The 23295-nt window shown below is 38.6% G+C and overlaps 1 protein-coding gene across 4 annotated transcripts; it reads right to left on the reverse strand.

Moving 5' to 3' along the window:
- Positions 1–208: 208 nt before the first annotated feature.
- LOC149609907 (atos homolog protein A-like) lies at positions 209–23285 on the reverse strand. Of its 4 annotated transcripts, XM_089860098.1 has the most exons (15): positions 23145–23285; positions 22900–22973; positions 22718–22810; positions 22437–22648; positions 21861–21911; positions 21598–21797; positions 4934–5112; positions 4496–4818; positions 2648–4424; positions 2508–2578; positions 2339–2444; positions 2108–2272; positions 1970–2029; positions 1719–1894; positions 209–1484 (listed from the first exon to the last, which is right to left on the reverse strand). In XM_089860098.1, exons 1-15 carry the CDS (start codon positions 23191–23193, stop codon positions 1319–1321), a joined length of 3702 nt encoding a protein of 1233 aa, XP_089716224.1. In that variant the 5' UTR covers positions 23194–23285; the 3' UTR covers positions 209–1318. The 4 variants fall into 4 exon arrangements, with proteins under 4 accessions (XP_089716224.1, XP_089716225.1, XP_089716226.1 ...); XM_089860099.1 differs by lacking the exon at positions 22900–22973 and having other exon boundaries at positions 23145–23282; XM_089860100.1 differs by lacking the exons at positions 21598–21797; positions 21861–21911; positions 22437–22648; ... (1 more) ...; positions 22900–22973; positions 23145–23285 and adding an exon at positions 12512–12760.
- Positions 23286–23295: the final 10 nt, after the last annotated feature.

The following is a 23295-nucleotide window of genomic DNA, read 5'->3' on the forward strand; positions in this document are numbered from 1 at the left end:
AGGGCTTAAACCTTAATTGTTCTAGCGCGTTCAAAGATAAGTGGGTGGTAAAGCATTTCAACGCTGATGGCTCTATAGGATGTGTGGATTCAAAAATTTTGGTATAGTGGGTTGTTATTACGAGACCTAACTGTCGCATCGTTTAGTACGACTGAACTTGGCTGGAATAAATAAATGAATAAATAAATGCAAGGAGTCCATGCAATGATACGATCCATACTGAATTTTTAATAATTCATATAGTAATTTTACAATGAATGAAAACATTTTAATCTGGGCTCTTTACATTGAATAACATCGCGCAGCAACGCAAATAATTTGCCAGCTTTGTTAGTAGTAGCGTTAATTCCACGGAACAAAATTGAAAATAAGCCAAATAACTCGACGTTTTACCATCCTAAGCACTCTCCTTATCATTTTTTTTTTTTTTTCTTTTAAAGTTTGGACAAAATTTTAGAGGCGTTTTTTTTTTAAATTGAACACAGACCTGTTACCTGTACCAGGAAATTAATAATATAAAAATCTATAATTTGAATTCTAATTGCCAATATTAACATTAAAAATATTGTTTATATTTCTCATTTTAATTCGGACTTTTGTTGTTAATTTTCATTCTTCACCCTTTTTTTTTCAACCAGGCACAGCCCTTTGAAAATTTATCTCTAATTATAAAGTAATTACGGAAAATTAATATAGATTAATATAGATAAATTAAATCTGGTAGCGAAATTTCGCAATCATCTAAAAGTACATAAAACATTTTGATATATTTGGTTTAAAAATTACGAAAAATCAAATGAATAAAAAAAAATTAAGCTTCTCCGTTGTTTAAAACTATTGGAAACCATGCCTGGTTGACGTATCTCACTGACGAGTCTTAACCATTCTTATAAACCCCTACCTTCGTATGGTGTCCACGCGCTAGTCCATTGTCATAATTTAAGAATTCATTGTAGCGTAAATTTGGCACAGCCAATTATTTCTCCCGATTCTCAAACAATGTGGCGTCAGAATGAGCGAAATTTTGGGAGCAAATCAATTAAAATTTGACCATTTTCGTCTCAAATTCTTATTCCAACACTTAACAATATACTTTTCCCGATACTGGAAAAATAAAGCCAAAAAAAAAGGGGTTTTCGGTTTTCCTCTCTCAATTATTGTTAAATTTCGTAATAACATAATTCATAATATAATTATAATAATAATAATAATAATATGTAATATAATGTATATATTTTAAATATATATATAATATAAACGAGAGATCTTTGATAATTATTTTTTTACAGACTATAATACACCTATTTAGCAGCCAGCGTTATTTGCAAGGTGAGAATTTGGGGTTTTTAGGGCCTTGCGTGAAAGAACGCAGTTCGTAGGGTCGTTCTCCGTGAATGGTAGCCGCGTCCAAGTCGCTCTTACGGAAAATGATCATCCTTATGTCCGTGTGAAGGTAGATTTTTCCCGACTTTGAGCTCGCGAACCTTCGAGAGAAGGAACGGGGGTCAGATGGCATTAAGTTCATTTACAATTTTCAATGTCTACAAAACGTGTCTACGCTAAATTTCAACATGTTTTCTATTAACACTAAGATTGAATGGGCCATTGCTTCAAAAAGAGGCAGTGTCGCCCCAGAATAAAACCGGCGGTAGGCGGGCCGCGGCGGAGCCTCGCCCCAAAAGCTATCAGTCGCAGCAAACTGAGATTTATATATTCACCTTAAATGAATCAAATATCGCAACCATTTCCTGGCTTCTTCGTCATCTTCCATAGCTCCAGTTGGCATGTACAGAGTGCGTTGTCGTAAAAAGGTCTGAGAACATGGCGGCATATCAGATAAATCATATCGAACTACGAACATCTTGACAACAGTTCTATGAGGGTTGAAGAGTGTCTACCAAAACGAAGAAAACGAAAATATTAAACCTTAACTCCCTATGAACCATTTCACTTTCAAACCCTTAATTACCACTTGAACAGTTCCTTTCTTGGGAATATTATAACCTTTCCTCCCAAGATTGATATGACCCTAATGTAAAGGTCAAAAATCAGTTACCACCGTTTCTTTTAAACCATTACATATTGCTGGAAGTAAATAGAAACTTACTAGGTACGGCGAAGTAACTTTATTGTGTATGTCATGCAACGTGTAGAAGAAGACAGTGACGGGAAGCGTTTTATGACGCGGACAAAATGAGCCGCTCGCGCCAATTTCGGCAGTGAAACCTTCGACGGTACTGACTGGTTCCAACCGTCCATTTAATACAGATTCCTGATAGAAATAAATTAACGTTAAAAATTATCTTAATTAGTCGCCAAAATGATCAAAATGACGAACTTCAAAATTCCCTAAGAGGTTACTAGTTGTGGTTGAGGCAGGAGCGCTGGAACTTAATAAACGTTTCGTTTCTTCATCTAATTCGGGATCTTTTTCGAAAAGAGCTCTACGCAAAATGCAACAGTAACTATTAATCACGCAGATAACCATAGTCATAAAAAAGAAATACTTTTTAATAGCAGCCACACTAGTCAATGAGCTGTCAAAATCAAAACAAGTTCCGGATTTCCTAATTGGGGCCTAAATTAAAAAGAATCAATCTGAAAAACAGTTCGAGGGTTTCTAATGGTTAAGTTAAATATGACTCACGGGACTGGAAGTTAATGGCAGACCAGTGTTCTGATGGAAAACCATACAGGTGGCGCTATCCAAAGACCGTCGAAATTTCAATTTCTCGGCAGCGCTAGGTATCAAATGGCTGTTTCTGTCGGGACTCGAAGAGCCTTTATCATGATCTTGCATAGGAAGATTAATGTTGGATTTTAACATTTTATAATACAAGTAGGCGTAATTTCTTCCCAATATTCTTTTACTGGCGTTGATAGATTGAGAATTATTCAATAATAGGTCACGGTGTTCATCCTTGGACGAGGTATTATTGGATTTGTACTCTTCGGCGTGAGCGAGGATTTTGGAAGAGACGGATTGATCCGGCCGCGTCGAGACGTCTTCCATTTCCTCGGAGGTTACTTCGTAGTCGACTTTTTTAACATTCGTTATCTCTCTGGACAAATGCTCGTCATCCTTCAAATCACTCTCTCTATTGGAGGTTTCGGGATTTAAGTTAGCATCGAGAGATTCTTGGCCATTGTTTTTAAGTTCATTGGAATGTTTTTGAACGTGGGATGATGATAAAGACGTAACGGTCGCCTCGACGTTAACAGACTCGTTCGTCTTATCGCGTTTCTCATCGCTTCTCGTTAAAAGATGATCCCGAAACCACTGATTGTCTTTCGATATTGATATCGAAGGTTGCGTCTGTTTAAAATGTTTCCTCGCGTCCCAATTCTCTACCGTTTTCAAAATCTCTTGGTTTTTGTCGCTGTCCCGGTCCGGTGTCAATTTTTTCATCTTCATACACTTAGTAGATGAATTTAATAAATAATTCTGGTGACTAATTAGAGAGTTTGACGAATTTTGACGATTTTCTTCCAAGGTGGCGGCCATCATGGTCAATTTCGAGGCCGGATACCTTTGTCTGAGGTTATCGAGAACGAGTCTCATTTCTTCCCCTTCCAATTTTCGATCGTCCAACATTTCTTTCGGAGGATACTTACCCGGATAATGGTTATTGGTCTCGGAGGAATTCATACTCAACCGCGTGCCTTCTAATTGTTTTTTCGTTTGGTCAATGCGCTTTAACCTATCACAGTCTTGATTAACGTTATTCGAAGTAGGTCGGGGCCCGGTGGCGGGAACCCCGTATTGCTTCTTCAGAAATCTCTCTACCACGGGCCGTCTTTGAGGTCTACTACGATCGCGAGTTCCCATCATAGTCTGGTGAGACGGTACCGTTATCGGGTTTAAAGGATGAAGAGGTTCTACCACCTTGCTGGTAGAAGCGGCTACCGCTCCTAGACCAAACATAAGGTGCTCGGGAACTTCTAAACTGGGGCTACCGCATCGCGACGGCGACTGATATCGTTTCGGATACATCAACAACGACTGAGGCGGGTCTAAAAGGCAGTCTCCTAAGGAAGTATTTGAAACTGGGCTGCTATTTTTATCCGATAGATTCTCGCGTTGGAGGGCCTTCTTCCTGGTACTTCGCCCACTATATCTGTCAAAGGTATCCTTCTTGGGTCTTTCGGGGAAATTGTGAAAGTCTCGAAGCTTAAGCTCTCCCATTCCCGAACTACATCTGGGAAGACCGAAATCGTCGAGAGGGGCCGAAGCGATCGACGATAGAGGAACCAATCCAACACCGTGCTTTAAGCAAGGCACTTTAGGGAACTCCCCTTGCCTGGGTAGACTTTTGACCATGACATTCATGGCGTGGCTTCGACCAACGTTAACCACCGGAAAAGCGTGAACATCCGGAGAGTACTTGAATTTGGTGGAAAAAGCTTCTCCGGGAACGCATATTCTGTTCGGAGAAATAAAACAGACAGAGTTGTCAAGTCGCGTTCGGTCAGCTCCAGCCCGAAATAAGGGTACCTATAGTGAATGTTGGTATTTATCTTTCCTTTTCCCAAACTAAGCCAAGCGCTAAGTTGAGAGAAGTGTAAGAAGGATCGCACCGCTTGCAATAAACCCTTGGGTACGACGCAAGCGTCAGCCACCCTTCTCTGAGGCATGTGCAAAGTCCACTGTTCCAAAAGCGTGCACGACGATGTCTCCGGTACTGATGACGTCTCGACTTGGATATTTTTTCCAGCGGGCTGGCAACAATCGGGATAAAGTAGAACCTCCACCGACATGGGAATTCCGTTTTTCCATAACAGTAACATGTGCTTTTCCAACTGCTCATATTGCTGGCACTGGAAAACGATAAAATTACGATGAACGCAATCATCTAGTAACTATGACAGGGGCTTTCAACCTAAACTCTTCAGGTTACTAGCCTACAAGGTAGAATGGAAAACCCGGCCTTACATCTTGAGAACTCTGGTCACAAACGTGTCTATTTTGGCCATGCAGCGGCCTACAATGAGGTCCTTCGGCGAAACCTCTGTCTGACAATCCAGGAACGCGTCCTTCGATTATCAACGTTGCAATATCAATGAAGAAGTTGCTGGGCTCCAACTCAACTTCCTCCGCACCTGCATGCATTTCTGCGAAAATAAAATGGAACAATCATTCTCAGTCACACCACGGATAATGACACTAAAGAGAGCTTGAATTAAACCAAAAACCTTTTGGCTTCATATTCTAAGGGAACGTAAATTCTCCCTACATAATCAGGGAGAATAAAAGAAATTGAGCGGGGGCCCCTGAAGGTCGGCTTTATGGTACACCACGTAAAATTATCTAAAAATAACTGGAGTATAATTTTCAAGTCAGCCACGGAAAAAAAATAACGCCAGAAGGGCTGTTGCTTCCGTAATGTTGAATTCTTTCTAAGCAACACATTGCCAGAAATTCTTAGCTTATAGTCGCTTTTAAATACGACTTAAACAGTTGTGTTACGAATAGAGTCGACAGTCTGTTTATATCTTCTCTTATCCTCCGAAAAACTCGACTTTCGATCGCTTAGTCGCGCCACTAGTCCTATCTCGCCCTTTAATAATACCATCTCCTCTAACAAGTGCTCCGAGCGTATATTTTTAGCTTCACCCGCAACATAAACCAGAAGAAACTATTATTCTAATCCAAAAGAGACGATGAAAGTATAGGAGTCGAGGTTTCATAAATCTAACGCTTATTCGGAGACAAAATCATCAGATGACACAAAAATCCTGGGACAGAATAGTAAAAAGCCCGTAATACTTTCTATCAAGCCAATGAAAACATAATGGTTCCACATTACCTTTAAAAAAAACCCAAAGAACCTAATCTCGGTGTAAAAGTATTAATAGAAGCTGTCTTATCTTGTTATTTTTTGGCACAAGATATTTGGAGATCCATTGGAAAGCTAATTTCTCGTATTTTATCTCTTTAAAAAAAAGCTCCCTTATCCGAATAACATTTTAGGTTTGATAAAATTAGTTTCAACGTTCAAAAATATCTAGTACCCCGAGAGACAGTCAGAGGAAAATAAACTAAACGCGTCATTATTGGTTTATAGACTTATCTTTTCATTTCCTAAAAGTAAAACACAAGTTTTCACTGATTTCGCAATAAATTATTTTCAAACAAAGGTACTAAGTTAAAACACATGTATAGATAGATGTACAAAATTTCCTGAAAACGGTTTACGCTGCAACAAAGCAACGTTAGATGTCAGATAAATTTAACTATTGTTCAAATTATTACGCTTGAAAAACGCCTTCTAGGGCCAACCGAAACGCAAAATATAAATTTCTTTTTTTTTCCATATCATAAAATCGACCTATATTCCGCGGGAAAAAATGGGGGAAAAGTGTTCGATTGAACAAAATAGATTTAAAGAAAAATTTCGAATCGGTTCGTCGCGTATTTGGAACCCCAAAGGGTTGTTGAAAATTTTAAGGTGTTTTCTTTTTAAAAGGCCTAACCCCTTGGTCACTTAAACATTCAATAAATAGGTCATATCAGAAAAATTGAGGGAATTCTAGGGCTGGCTGTATCGTCGAATTAAAACGTAATATATCAAGGAACTACTTTTCATAATCATTCCACTCTCTCGCGATTATAATAAAAATGAATTAGTCATTAAGGATAAACCACTACGCAGTCTAGGCTAAGCGTTAAACAGGAAACAAGATTGAACAAAGAACCGTAAGAACCAAAAGGACAAGTGTCCGCTCTAAGACAATGGATGGCGCGTTATAAACGCTTGGATTAATTGAGCGCCTAATGAACATATTATGAAGGAGATTCAATAAACCGATTAACAAATAAATTACGTCATCGTGTAAAAGTGTTTACTTAAATCCACTCATTTCATTTCATACGCGATCTACGGTCCGTACCGTCAACATACAAACCAGAGAGAAAATAAGGCTAGAGTACTGGAAACAAAAGCTCAAGCTCGAGGTGACCCAGAGCTTTCGGTTTCTAGTAGTAATCTACTTCCGGTTGGTTATATTCCTTTTATTAAGTAATTTTGTTAACACTAACATATGAAGGCAACCCGTATGGTATATAGAAGCAGTAACACGCCTCAAAGATGAGCAAAAATCGGATGTGGTTATATATAAAACCGGAAGTGCCTTGATAAACCTAACTTTCTATTTCCCTTCCTATATTTTCTCTGAACAAATAAACACAAACTCCGCGTCATCTACGAAATACCATCAACCCCTGAAGGACTAGTAACTTAAGGGGTTAAGAATTATCCCCCTTATGGTAACGTCTCTAATTTTAACCAATTTTGAAGTAACTGGTCTCATTTCGAAGCTCTCGTTTTTCGTTTGCCTCTCTCTTTCTCCAAATAAGCTAGGAACCAGAAATTTAACGAGGCTACCCCTTCAAAATAGAGAACAGTAAATAGTCAGGGACTTCTATCCGATTTTATAAATGAGCTCTAAACGAGTCTAAATGGATTTGGAACCACTTGAAGATAGGAAAGGGCAAGCGAGCGAGCAAAAAAAGAAAATTGAGATCACGTCGCAACTGTTTATGGGTTCAAAAATTATTAAAACAAGATGATTGGGAAGTGAGGCGGGAAGTTAAGTGCCTTTGTGACGCAAGACTTCTCCCAAGAGAGCCTCAATGGCAAAAAAAAATAAATATCTAACGAGGCTAAGTAAGCCAAAAACGTGTTGCAGCCTGGAAAACTAGAAAGCTTTATTCGTTTGGCTGTAAATCCAATTTATTTTCTAGGAAGCCATATAGGAGTGAAATATTTAGGGGCATATATATCCACAAAGTAATCAAACGCCATTACCAACAGGATCGCGTGACGTATAAAGGGGGGGGGAAGGGGGCTGGGTAGTAACTAGGCATAATGTCGAAAGTCGAATTATTATTACAGATAGAGGGAAAGACCTTAACTCAACCATTGAACAAGAAGTTTGATGACCTAAGTTGGATTTCCTCTAGCATAGAGACGGGTTACTACGTATAGGCATATCTTAGCTAGTACCATCGAGTTTCTGGTACTCTGATTACATTCTAGTTACTAGGAAACAAAACGCGACTTAACTCATGGTATAATTAGAAATAAAAAAGGCTAATCATATTCTCGATGAATCCAATCGAATTTTTGACGCGCTGAATCGACTTTTATTCGGATTCCTTATCGCTTTAGCAACTATAAATTGTCGCTTGACAACTGTTCTAGATTGCCTTTTTGAAAACACTTAGTATTTTCCGCAGTCGAAGGCGCTAATGGCATTTAAACCAGGCGAGATCACGTGCGCATTTGAAATTACGTCAGAGCTAAGGGAGCAGTCATTTTTTATTACTGAAAGGCTACAACAACACCATTTGCTATCTAGGTTCGTGGGAATTTATTGCACTCGACAATTGCAACTAGTGTTTCAAGTTGGGGTTCGCGGGCCCCCTAAGCTTTTAATTATTTTATATTAATAAACTAGTGACGGTAGAAGGGGTGTAGAGTGTGTATCCCTCCCTCTGGTCGCGCAATTAAGAGGGACTACCGTAAGCTTAGCGCCCAGTAGGGGGATGACACTGAGCTAAGAGATAGAACGGTGTGACGTTTGGATACGTAGTACCGCCATTACTCCAAGAAGGAAGAAAGTCTTATAAGAATACAGAAATCTTTCGGAAATCGCCCGCGGAAAAAAAAGACAAGGACGTTGCCCTGACCTACCAATTTCAATAATAAATAAATAAACATACTGACGATGACAATTACGGTTGCGTCGATGCGGAAATAAAGTTCAGATAAGCCTACGATGGGATTATGAATAGATTAATAATCAAAGTTCCAATCGTATATGGAGCAGATTTCTATACGGGAGTTGCCGAAAAAGAAATGAATGCGGCAGAACGCGTACAGTGGCGAGAATACACTTATTTCCACTTGACCCGAAAACCCGGCCAAATTCTCCTCCCCATTTCCCCAATACTAAAACAGCTTGGTTTAATGGCAGGAGCTGGTAGCGTTAAAAGTCGCTGGAGGATATCTACCTTTACCTCTTTTTATAATAAAACTCGAGCCTGCGGGAACCTAATGATATTCCTAAGTAAGAGTAAAAGGATATATATTTCTTCAAAAGTAGATTATACCGAAGTTATTACGGCCCCAATAACTCCATTATAGGATCTCTATTCCACTAAAAAATATCAATATTTGAATTTTAAAGGGGACTTGATAGCAATTGCAACCATAAGTTCGTAAGATACGTTTCATAAGTTTGTCACTGGTTACAAATTAGAGCTTGTCATCATGAAGTGACGTAGGGGAAACGACATAGATCTTCGTAAAGCGAAGCCTGATAAGGCACTGTCAAAGGTTTAGTACAGACTAAATAGGAAGATGGACTGCAAAATTAACCACCGAGTGTAGGACTTCAATTCTCGCTTCCGTCGTTCTCGAACTAGCTCTCAGTAAGTCTCTAGCATCGCGAACTATAGTTAGTGTCTTACTTATGGAACGTATCTTATAAACGTATGTTGGAACTTAATTCGATTTAGATAATTAGCTGACAGGAATAAGAACTAAGAGGCTTGGGATGACCCTTACCCTCGCAAAAACCCACAGGTCAAAAAAGTCCCTGAAAGTTCCCTTTAAGCAAGAACCTTAGATGGCGCTAGTCTTAGTTGATCGATCGTCGTCTATTTATTTTTTGAAGCCAAATATGTGGTAGAATAGATAAACAAACAGCTTGAGTCTTCTGCGTAAGACCATAGAGGGTATAAAGTGGGGGAGGAGTTGAAGCTCGCAACTTTGGCTAGGCATTTTGGGAGTTCTCGCTTTTCTTTTCTATTTATTTTTTATATTTTCCTCCTAATATCCGGTTCACCGTATTTCAACCAATAAGAGGACAGAGAAAGATGCGCGCGCATACACCGGTAGCTTAAAGGAAACACTCCAGCCAAGCCTTCTATAGCCAATTTGATTAGACTTAAAAGGGGTTTAGATTGTGTTAGGGTGACCTATATAACGAAACGGCTCACTCCTATTATATTGACTCCTGTACGTACGAGTCTAAACTGGAATGTTTTCACTGATCGCGACTGTACCTCTCACGACCTATTCTAATTGTTTAAATCGTTATAATTTAAGACTTCCGGGTTATCTACTTCAAATTGGCGTCACGTGGTAACCAGGCTGACTAGCGATGGAAAAAGGGATATATATGCCACGACCATCAGCTGATAGGCCAGAATAGGGGTACGATAAATCAATATGATTATTCGGCTATTTCCGAATAGCGGAGGAACCGACAACGTAGCTGAGGGGATATAGTACGCCCCCGAAACCTGGATAGATATTAAGGCCACGGCTACATGGACGCGATGCAGTCAGAAGTAAAATAACCCGAAGCTACGAAACAATAACATTAACCATTTGTCTTATGGAGTAACCGAAGATTACAATTTCCTTCTTTTGATGCAAGCTGATACAAGATCCCGGGCTCTTGTTTACTTCATTCATTCCTAAAGGGGCTAGAGAAATTACCTTCACCGTTTCTTAACTTTAATTAGTCTGACGACTCTACCGAACAATAGGGAGAAACCAATGGGGGGGGGGGAGTTGAGCGCTTTAAATGCATACAACATTTTGAGCTAATTTGCTTCTGACAAAGTCATAATGCAACAAACATGGCAACTAGAATGTTTACTTCAAGATATTGCTTCTGGTGAATTAAGGTAACAAGGTCGGGTAAAGGGAGGGAACATTCGGGGAGAAACTGGGAGGCGGTCAATTCGGCGAGATGGGGACCCAGAGAGGACCAAGATCAATGTACTTGATGGAGGAGAAAGCGTGATGGCTGACTAGCCTCTTTATCTTTTAGGTCTCCTTAGGCCCCTCCCCCCTCTTCCCTGTCCCTTAACGGGCATACCTTTAAATAATTCGCGTCTGGGCATTTTATCCCCAAGTACCCTCTAGGCCTGTACTTTTAGCAGCACCCCAAGACCAAGTACGGTAATATTTGGAACACCCCTCCCAGCAATGCCAAGACCGCCAGACCCAGCTTAGAAAGTCCGCTATCCTGGGGGCCCCCACATATTCAACGATCCGTGCCAAACAATACGCTAGTTCCTAACATGCCTTGGAAACGGCGCTGCATGGTAACAGACCGTTCCATCCCGCATGGACGTGCTGAAATCATGGAGGTTCCTTCCCAAAGTGTAACCGTAACACCCCTCTACACATTTTTTATCCTTAAAGGAAGAGTCTCAAAGGCATTTTCCTAAGGTCGATATTGTATGAGAGTGCGTGTTGGTAACGCCACCTTTATATTAAGAAATGTATTTTAATGACTTTAATGACGTCACTTAAGCGGTTGACAAGGGTCAAATGTTGAAAGTTAGTTCCTAGCATGACGTCACTGAACGTCAAAGCGAAGACAGACACGCCATTAAAATGTGATTTGATAATGTCATATACTACATACAGTGCATATGGGCATGCAGATTTTTAGAGGTAATAATAGAAATAATGCAAAGACAACTCTAGATGGAGCTAGAAAGAAGCCTGTACCCTCCAGCCTCTATGCAAATATTTATTTGTCTAGCGAGTTATTGCACGGACCGAAAATAATACCATTAGTCATTGTCGTATTATCAGTTACTCACGGGGCGAGTGGTGTTTGGATTTGAAATCGACCAATTGCTTAACTAAGTTCGTTTTATCTCTGGCTTTTCTTGGTGCATATTGGGGAGAAAAAGCGTTCGTGAGACTTGGCCTTTAAATGTTAAGCGATACAGTAATAACTACGGAAGAGTGACGACTACCATTAAAGAATAAATATGAAATGTCTGGGAGAGAAAACTGTAATCAAAGTTTCGTACAGTACAGATAAAAAAGAAATTCACGAATATCAATCAAAAACGGTTAAATTACGTTTTGAGGTTGAGACATGATAATTTTAAGTAACATTAGAGAGGAAACCTAACTGAAGTTGATAGTTAATGGGAAGAGGTTCGTGGCCAAAAAAATTAAAACCGGTTTTGTTCAACAAAAAAGACCTCAACCTAAGAAAACGACCTGTTCTTTTAAACTTTAAAAAATCTAATTTTTGATTGTAGGGCTAGCGTGGGCTTCTTTGATTAAGCGTAGAGGTATTTTCCAAAACTCAAGATTTAAAAAACACTCGCGGATGATTTGTAAAACAATGCAAATTGGATAGAGATAGTTGCGCAATAACGTATAATTATCATAACAGGATATTTAACTTTCAGAAATAAACAAGTTCCATGTTAGATTTGTTTGGTATTAATCCAAAATAAGAATTTCCATATGGCCACGGTTTTGATTACGTTACGCGTTAATTCGATACAGGCCGACCTTTCAAACCCGTAAAGCTTATCTCGGCTCTCTGTTAAACGCTTATCGTAATCTTTATAAATAGAAACGGCAAAACGTAACGCAAAAACTTAAGCCTTGGTCTATGCCTTAAGTCACAACTTTTAACTTTACAAGAGAAAGATAGAAAGAGGGTAATTTTCCCTTACCTTCATCCGGTTTCATGTTCAACCAGAACACCAAATTAAACTCCAAACACTCCTATCATTCTTTAAAAACACGGACGGGTAAAAACAAACTTCTCGATCTACATTACGATTCGGAATTTTTGGGCTAAAATCAAATTTAAATTACCTAAAAAAAATTAGACTGAGGAAAAAGATTTTTCCAGGGTACAGCGCTCGTCAACTGAACTCCATGATTCCACCAGTTGTGAGGCTGTGAGGAAACCGGGAGAGAGAAATATTTCGTCGCACAGCTGAGAGGCTCACGTGACGTTTATGGCTTCGGCAGAACCGGGAGAGAAAGTTCCGCCTTCCATATTTCGACCAATCAGGAGAGGGATTCGTTTCCTCCAGCACGTGGGTGAAGGGAATCAGCTGTTTTTACCACGAGTAAATGGTCGATAATAACACCGAGGCTTTATCGCGTATTATAAAGCCGTCGAATTTGTAATTTCGCGATGCGTCAAAATTAATAAACGAAATAAAAGGATATCATCGCTGTAGTAACCAGTAAAATACGCAAGGATTTTTTAAGGCAAACGTTGGACAGGAAATTGAGGATTTCAACAGAAACTTTCCATAAACATTGCATTACATACAAAAGTGTATAATATTTTTCAACACACGTTTACAAATAAAAACACATAAGTCATAACAAGGGAAAACTTATCATCATACATAGAAGCGGTATTTCTGGCTAACTTCTTGAATGGATCAATGAGCCTTGGCTTATAAGAAGAGTAGATTAAAGTTTGCCCTAACATGGGATCGATGAGAATTAGTGATGCCGCGAATATTGATTTTGCCGAATACCGAATACCGAATATTCGGCCATGCTCTCGGCCGAAGCACCGAATATTCGGCCACCGAATATTCGGGCGTGAGATATGTGCAACTCGCGCGAAACCGGTTATGAGCTGTAACCCGTTCCGCGAAATACGTACATCCCCCGCACGGACCGCAATGGGACAGGTCTCATCATGGAAGAAGAAGGGTGTGGAATGGTGAGGTGATTAGGCAGACGGCTACGCGAAATGTAGAGTCGCGTGGGAAATAAGGCGGTGGCACAGGGCAAATGACCAGTTTAAAAATTGCCCGGACCAGTTTAAAAATTAAATCGGAGGGGGGTCAGTGGTCCACAGGACCACTAAGAAAATTCAATGGTTTCCAGAGTCCAGACATTAGCTTATATATTTTAATCATCCACTTCTTCAATTTAGCAGACGATGGGCCCTGGTCAGTGGTCATGGACCAGTTTATTTATTCCAGGCCAGAGGGGTCGCTGGCCCAATGTCCAGTTTAAAAATATTCCTTATTTCCCACCCTGCATGGGAAAACTCTCCTCTCCTCTCGGCACTAGCTGTAACGCGATTACTGCTCTGCGCAACATTGGCGCGCAAGCAGAGAGAGGGATACACTGTTTAGATCCGCTCTTTACCGCCTCTGCTACAGCGCGCCTGCGCGGAAGCTTTCAACGTTGGTGATAAACTCGGGAAGGAGGGAATGAAAAGGGGGAAGTTACGATTTTTCAACGCGCTCTCTTTAACACTATAGGACCTGTCTATAGCATCTTTAGGTTTTTGGTTCATTTGCGAGTAGATCGTCTCACTATATGCTTTCTTTTATTCTTCACAACTTACCAATGGTGGATTATAAATATGAAAGTAAAAATTGTTATTGAAAAAATAATTTTTGAGTAATTTTTCCGTTTTTTTCCTTCATGATTGGAGATTCGGTATTCGGCCGAATATTACGAATTATTCGGCCGAATACCGAATACGAAAAAAATGGCCGAATAGGCCGAATACCGAATAGTAGCCGAATATTCGTGGCATCACTAATGAGAATACAAACAAACAGATAATTTCACAAATGTCGTTTTCCGGTTCTTGCAAAGTCGCTAGTCAAGACAAAAGCCCGCGTCACCTTGTAAAGGTACCACCGGAAACTCCGCCCCTACTTCCAGAAACCGCTACGCTTCTCCAAAAGACTTATTACACACGCTGGTACAATAAACTTATCTTCAAATACTAAATTAGGGATTAGTCACCTCACAGGGGGTCACTCAATTCACGCTTAAAAAAAATATCGTAGGTTTGGCAAATTTAGGCAGCCAGGGCGTTTTGAATGAGGAAACAGGAGGCAAACACCCTATTTTCGTTCTCGCCATTGAATCTATGGTAGAGACTTAATAATTACATTCATCGAGCCCCCCACGGGCGCTTCTCAACCAGTACACGGAGCCTTTTTCTCTCCAACAATAAAAAGAGAGATTTTAATAGATCTTAATAGCAAACTTTCTGGATTCGAGCGTCAAGACGCGTCTATTCGCAAAATAGTTTCAATAGCGTTTCTTTTTTTTTCAGTCAAACGCAACTGGTAATGATAGAGCTCCCCCTGCTTCGAGTCAACGTGAATTTAACCAACAACATCGACCGCTCGGGAGTTTTACTTCGGTCACTAACCCGTTAAGCCCTCGCTTAAACCAAATTTGCCTTTCTCCCCCCCCCTACTATTATATCTTTCACCCTCCTTACTAGCGTGCGTTGCTCTAATGGTTATATTTCTGACTATAGCAGCAACGACTGATGATTCACAAAAAGTTATACCGAACATAATTACTAGAATACATATTTCCCAGAAAAACCTTTACCGCAGCTACTTGCACTCTGCTGCTAAATTCGCGTCGGGAGCAAGGGGATTATCACTAACAGGAAAGTTACAACACTGCCATTTCGATTTCCTGGAAGTGTTAAAGCTACAGATACTGACGTCACACTCAGCCTTTCTACTGCCCTATCAAAACACACCATTGGCGACTCTAGAAAAGTCAACTTCGAAGGTAGGGGTTAGGGACAAACTGAAGGACGTACGCGAGAGTCTCGCGTATCCCGCAGTTTTCAGTTCCATCTTAACCCTCCAAAGCAAAGAAAAAGCGCAATCTAACAACCCATGGTGCATCAGAAGAAGAAACGCTTCCTATTTCTAGGCCTAAAAAGCGAAAGTGAAAATATTCTTGTAACACCAAAGATATTGTTAACGCTGAGCATAAAAGCAATATTCCTTTTAAAAAATTGAGGGGGGGGGAGGAAGGGAAACCTAGATATATTCCGGGATAGGGTACATGTACGGGTTCGGGTTCGGGTTCTAGCAAAGACTCTTAGGCAAAGGCCTGGGTTGCGGGAAAGAAGGTCAAACGTATGGCAAGTTCGAGGAGAACGTATACTTGTGGATGACCTAGATGTACCACCGCGTGGAGAGCGCTACAGCCCCAAAGAGCGAAGCGAACGGCAACGCCGAGAGAGAGAGAGGGATTTGATGGGGAAAATAAAATATGTACTGGAGTGGAGGGAGAGTACAATACAAGTATTGAAAAGGTTAATGAATACGCAAGAGGAGGTTGGCCCAGCGAGATTCTCTCTTTCAAGAGTTTGGAAAACATGCTGGGGATAGACCATTCCATTAATTACTCGCAAAGAAACCAAGAGGCAACGCCAATCGGAGTCCGAGTTCACGACACGAGGGAGGCTAGTCGACTCCCACTACCTCTAACGGTGCGTCTTAACGATAGGCTAATAGCCAAAGTAGGCGGCTTAAGGTGCTGCGCTTAATTCCCTTCTGGAATTAATGTAATGGTTTATTGTAGACTGTGGTAGTGAGATTTTGGGCAATCGATCTACCTATCATGTTCAGTTTTTAAATCGGTCGAATGGGACAGAGCCTATCTGCCCTACGAACTAGGCTAACGAGAGAATCGCCTATAACGAGAACTTAAAAACCCTGACCATTTGACCTCCTCCTACTCCTAGATTTGACCATGTGTCCCTGGCTGCGCGTTACTCCGCGACTACCTCCGACTAAGCAACGTCAAACTTTGCTGCTGGCGCTCAAATTACGAAAGGGATAACCTCCGGATTATTTTGGTACCGAAACTGGGATTTTTCTTCTAAAATAATTGTACACATTTCATTTTGTTCGCGATGTCGAATTGGGAAATAAATAACTCATTGTTTCTTAGACGATAGAGAGAATATTAATTTGGAAAATTTCCCCAAATTTCAGAGTAAACACTTTAATTTTGAATTGATCACATGATTGAATTGGGAAATAATAGTTTGTTTCTTAAACACGATAGAATGAATATTCGTTTTGGGAAAATTTCCCCCAATGTAAATATTTTTTACGCTCTCTTTTAATTAACACAGTTGGTTTTCCCCGCTTTGAATGTTCGGGGCTTCCTTCTATCGATCGAGGTTGTGCACTGCTCACCGTTTGCATTGCACCTCTCGAGTCACGCTTTACGTTGGCTTTTGCACGTTATCTGTACCACATGTCTTACCATTAAAGGGATACTCGAAGACTCGAGGAACAAAGATTTAAAGTTTGGATCGCCATCATGAATACTATTTTCTATAAACCTTTGACCTCAAAAAAAAAAAAAAAAAAAAAAAAGGAGGATAGTTTGCTTCACATTTTACACGTTATCTACAACCAAAGGCTGGGAACTGCTGACGAAGCGTACTTTTCGTTTTTTAATCTATGAACTTTTGCTTAAACCTGTTTTCATTAACAAAATTCGAATCATACAAAGCCTGCAACTTATACACTAGTATAAAAACCTTAACCAACTTAGATACTAAATCAACTAAAGCGTCATTTAAAGCCTGAACGATTCCATACAAAAAAAATATAAAAAACTATATTATTTTATAGAGAGTATATACTTTTTTTTCTGCTCTGTCTGTCATGACCCTTAAGCGTGTTTTTGGCGATGAGGGGGGATCCCTGACGAAATTTTGTATGATGCAAAAAAGGTCCACGACCCTTTTTTCACCAAGCTGAAAAACGCGCCTATACCCGCTGCCAGTGCCTGCCTGACCGAAAGCTTTTATATCCTGTTATCGGGATTTGAACTTAGATTTAGTTGAAAAGTAACTAACTGCCTTGCAATTTTAAGTCTTAGCTAGTTTGAAGAACTCTGTTATAGGTTTCACTTTCCCTTTAAAACTTCAAACTGCGCAATTTCTTCGCGATGTTAAACTACACGAGCGATATGTTATTTATATCGATGTTGAAGCCTTGATAGCCAATTAGACAGGGTTCGTACAATTTCATTTGAGTTTCCATGAATTTCACTAAAAACTATAAATTTCCTTGAGTTTCCCCGAATTTCACTAAAAAAAAACCAATACATTTCCTTGAGTTTCCCTGAATTTCACTAAAAAAAAACAATAGACTTCCTTGAGTTTCCCTGAATTTCACTAAGAAAAACAACACATTTCCTTGAGTTTTCCAGGTTTGTACGAACCCTGTCTAAACTTTAAACAACAATTACTTCCCCAAATTTGTAGGAACCCTGTACACACCAACAAAACTCGAGGACCATAATAATATCAATTTGAATCGGGTGGTAATAATCCTGGCTGGCAGGCAGGCCCAAAACACGTTGACTGATGATAGCACAGTTTAATATTAATTTAGTTGGCATTAAATCAAAAATAAAAATTGGTTGGGGATATTAGCGGCGAGATAATGGGCTAGTGGCCAAGAAACATTTTCTAACTAGGCATTTAAACCTGTTTAAAGGAGTCAAATAAAAAAAGAAAATAATCGGTAGCGGTAGGGGTCATTCCTTAAAACTTCAACGCCACGGAATGACGAATTCCAATGACAGCTTATACTAGTGTCAAACGCGGTTATTCCGAAGGTGACACTTCCAGGAGATATTGATCGTTGAAATGTGGGCTAAACCGAAGTCAGTTAAGTGACGGAAGAACCTTAGGCCACTAGCAAAAATCAACGTCATTGTTACCTAACACCATTATCAAAGGCTGGGAAACGCGACTGCCAGTATCAAGTTACAGCTATTACCATAGTAAAACACCCTTTACTTTCAAGTTAGGTTGACGATTTAGGAGTACGCGAGAAAAATCACTTGTTTACAAACAAGTTTGTCTTATAGTAGGTACGTAATATTTAGTAAAATGTGCTAAATTAACTTATAATATATATCTCTCAACCAAATCCTACGTAAACCACATATTTCGACATAGCAGGTGATTCGTTTTTTTACGCTAACCCAAGCGCCTAGTAACAGAGTAGAAGTGCGCTTTAGAGCGGGCTTTCTGTTATGTATAGACGTATAGACTACCCTCCCCTTGGCTGTACTAATGACGCTTATGCATGAAGAAAATGGTGGCGGTGGTGGTAGCGGGTCCTACCTTCTCTGGCTGGCTTTGAAAGCTATTACATCTTTCCCCTCTCTGATCGTTGCATAAATAGAATTCTATAGTTGCCTTGAGAAAGGTACATCGTGGCAGAATCTCCAAATCCCGAAGGACGTTTATACAGGGCCCGTTTGTTTCAGAAAAACGAGGGGGCAGATACTACGGATAATCTCTGGAATTCAATACACTATCGGAGCTACGCGGAGGAATTCAATTTTGCGTAAAATCTACAAAAATTTGCATAAATGACCTAAATGGAAAATCTTAAAGGGGTAGCAACACGGAAAACCTATAATTGACCTGAAAAACGAGGGGGCAGATACTACGGATAATGTATGGAATTCAATACACTATCGAAGCTACGCGGAGGACTTTAATTTTGCGTAAAATCCAGAAAAATTAGCATAAATGACCTAATTGGAAAATCTTAAAGGGGTAGCAACACGGAAAACCTAACGCGTTCAAACTTATTGATCTTCAAGGCTGAATTATGCCAATAGCATCTACTAAAACTATATTAATTAACATACTACAACAATTTCGAACTGAATTGAATTCAAATAAAACCTGAATTAAACAACTTATTCTTAAATATAAACACGACGACTAAATAAAGGGTTTAAAAACTGTTAACACCTCCAACACTATTATTTTCTTTAGGCATTTAAATATAGTTTAAAACCATTGGAACTCAGCCACGCGTAAATTCTTCAAATAATTCTGTTCTTTTTCTTATTCTTATTTCCCTTTTAAATTTCTTTGTTACCATTAAAGCGAATTACCAGAATTACTGTTGCTAAAGGCATTAAACCGTTTTTTTGGTAATTTTTCCTACCCAAAATATCGGATAACCCATTCTTAACCAGTTTTGTAGGTTTTTTTTTTAGTCGAGGATAATGAACATTGATCTAGAAGTGTGGTAAACTGCCTGAACTTAAATACATTTTCAATTCTAAAATAAATACCTTTACTCGTAAAAAATAAAAGGGATAGTTACTACGATAGCTTCTGATTTAAAAAAAATAAAAAACCAACGCTTTTCTAGGACTGGACACGTGACCAATAGAATGCGGTAATTATTAAACTAGTCACTCATTGCCCACTTACCATCTCTAACCTACAAACCAACTTAGCGTTATTTGCCAGATTATGACGATATTCTAGAGGAACTGGGAAATTTTTGGTGGTCAATGAACGTCTTAATGATTGTAAATTTATAGTTGGAATTTTTTGTCTTCGAAATTATAGCTTGATTCGCGACAAAAATCAACTTAAGTCTGTAAAACCTGTTTTTGAATAATTTGATCGAGGTGGCCGGGAAATCTTATTTTGAAACTCGTTGCACTATCCCTTTTAAAAGTTTCAATATAATTTAGGATTTTAGGGCATTGCCTGCCCACTTTTGAAGGCGTAATTTTATTTAAATTGCGTTTCCGATTGAAAAAGTAATTCAGGGTATTTGACGACGAGGCTTCTAACTCGCGTGTCCTCCATTTTTCAACTTTTTTGAGTGAGCTATTTTCTTTTACCATTGTGGTAAAACAAATTAGATAACTAAAACTCGTAAGGTAACTCTTAAAGGGTGAATAAATTTGCTCTTATTGACCACCCCTTATCAATATTACGCGATACTTTAAATTGGTCAAACATTATAACACTCCCACAAAACGGCGTTCTTTTAAGGTATAATCAGTTATGTTAAGCGCAAATTATTTAGATTCAAATTCATTCTGTGACTTTTAAGGTTTTCCCCAACTATTTTCCGCGATTCTCCCGAACCTTTTTACACCAATTAATGTTAGCAGTGTATTTTTAAGAATTATAGTTTAAAAAATCAATTCATGTTGTTTTAAAACACATTTTTTAAGCTTGTAACGTTCAATGTTGGAATTTTCATTAACCCTGATATTGTTACGAACCAAAATGAAATTCAGTGACTTTTATATGACATTTTTGGCAGACGCGTGAAAGGTCAGGGAAAATCATAGGAAATACTCGGGGATAACGTGGATGGAACGAGAAAAATTCCCGGTAGGCCTACCACCATAAGTTTATAAGATATGTTCCATAAGCGTGACACTTCCTACACTTTGAAATGCTAGAGAGAACTAGTTCGAGAACGACGTGAGAATTGACTACACGCGGTTTTGTAGTCCATATCCCTAATTAGTATCTCTATACTAAGCCTTGACAGCGTCTCACCAGGCGTCGCTTTTAGAGGATCTATGACGTTTCACCCATACTCACTTCGTGATAAACTCTCAGTAACCAGTGACAAGCTTATAGAACATATCTTACGAACTTATGGAACATATCTTATATAATTTCTTGATAATACTCTCCAAGTTCATATTACCACTAAACAATGGCAATTTTGGTTGCATCTATATTTTGATCCGTCAAACATTGCAGAAAGAAACTTTTCGCAACTTTTAAACCCTCCCCCTAAGTAACAAGGTACCTTTTGAAGAATTAGCCTAAATGATGCGAAGTTCAGCCTAAATTTACGTCTGATAGCTTGAAAGCTATCCAAGCACGATGAGAACCATTTCATAGGAACAGTATGATCATACAAACGTACGTTTTCGGTTTCTCGTAAAAATTGTCACATTTCCATGAGCAAATTTAAAGTTGCCAGACTTTCAATTAATCTTAAGGTCTTGTTTATATTTCCCTACCGTTTTCACACCCAATTTTGATCCCTTAATTGACTTAATTAACTTAAAAAACATGTAACCATTAAAACAGGAAATACGATCTTACCACGGAGCTTAAATATTTATAAAAATGAACCTGATACTTGTAATTTATTTACTAAATTAAGTTAACTATTAGAAGATTTACGTTTTCGTTTTCTTTTGCGACTCCTCTTTTTGTTCTTTACATTGACGTCAATCTTTTCGCAGTTATCATTTGCACCAGAGACATTGGCCATTTCAACATCCTCATCCTGAGAGTTTTCCTTCATCTCTACGTTAAATTCTTTATCTTGCTTTTCTACTCTCGATAATTTTCCACTCATCCGCAAACCGTGTCTCGCTCCCCTAAAATATAATGTAGAATTAAATCGCGTATGTAATGGCTAATTAACTTTAATTTCAACTTACTTATGAGCCGTTAAGCCTCCGCATTTAATAAATAATTCTTCTTCCGTCAATCTGTAAAGGTTTAATTCGCTTTTGCGTTTAATTTTCGAAAAAACAGCTTAAAGAAAAAGTTCAGGTAACGTAATGTAACATACACCTTAAAAGAACAGCCTTTTTTCGAAATATAAAAGGAAAAATTAAAATAAATAAATAAATGATTAATCTCTTATTACGTAATAATTAACATTTAATTAGTCTTAAAAATAATCAAGGACTACCGCTCCATCCGCCATTGGTTTAGAGGCGTCTGCTAAATTGAACCTCTTACCATACCTTCTCAGCCTGTGAGAATTCAACCAATCCTGTAGGGGTAAGTGGTTCAGTTTAGCAGACGACACTAAACCAATGGCGGAAGGCGCAGTAGTCCTTGATTATTTTTAAGACTAATCAAATGCTAATTATCATATTGTAATAAGAGATCATTTATTTATTTTTTAGAAAAAGGCCATTCTTTTAAGGTATAATCAGTTACGTTATTTGAAGTTTAAATTTTAATTATATTGTTAATATGGATTATTAGATAATTTTAAAACAAACCTTTGTTGGCCAAGTGTTTCTCCATCAATAGAGTCTTCAGAATCACTGTTTAATTTTGGTTTATCATTACAAGTTTCTAATCCATCCGCGGTAAGAATCTCAGATTTGACAAAACTGCCTAAATGGAGATCTTTCTTGGCAAATTTAATTGGCCTTTTTGATTGGATTTTAACTTTATCCTTTACCTTAGATTTAAACATTACATTTCCAACCTATAAAAGATCTTTTTGTTTCAATAAAATTTCAGAAAGCGGCGTTTTATTTCTTTCCTTTAACATTACCTCATCATTATCAACTGATAGGTTTTTGGCAGCGCTATTAAAAACATGTTCCCACCAATTAAATTTAAATTGTTCGCCACTGTCAAAGCCAACCTTTTAAAATGGAATAATTTAATTAATTATAACTTAATCGAGTTATTAAATTCATCCTTTAAAGCAAAGTATACGCCGCCACCACTTACTCCTTGGGAATTCAATTTTAGTTTGGCTTTAACCGGGTTAACAATACCATCTTCCCGCTTTCCTAATCCCTTTCCTAAAAAACATCCGTTTTGAAGTAATGAAATTAAACGACCTCGTAAATTTGATTAACTTTTGCGTGATAAAAATTATTTCAATTTCCGAATCCCAACCCAAAGTACAAAGTCCATGAAGATTGATTGTTGAAATTGAATTGAGAATGAAGACGTAAGCCTTGGGTACTTACCATTAGCCCACCCATATTTCTCAAGTTGTTTTCTTGCAAAATCGTTCATTTGCTTTTACCACTAGTTAATTACTTATTTAAATGTCATACAATCAATTAAGTAAAAATATTATTATTACCAATCACGAACTAATCTATAAACACGGGAAAA

Source organism: Phalangium opilio, unplaced genomic scaffold, assembly GCF_054372755.1.
Source record: "Phalangium opilio isolate 3A_F unplaced genomic scaffold, DU_Popi_V2 ptg000344l_1, whole genome shotgun sequence".
Lineage (NCBI taxonomy): Eukaryota > Metazoa > Arthropoda > Arachnida > Opiliones > Phalangiidae > Phalangium > Phalangium opilio.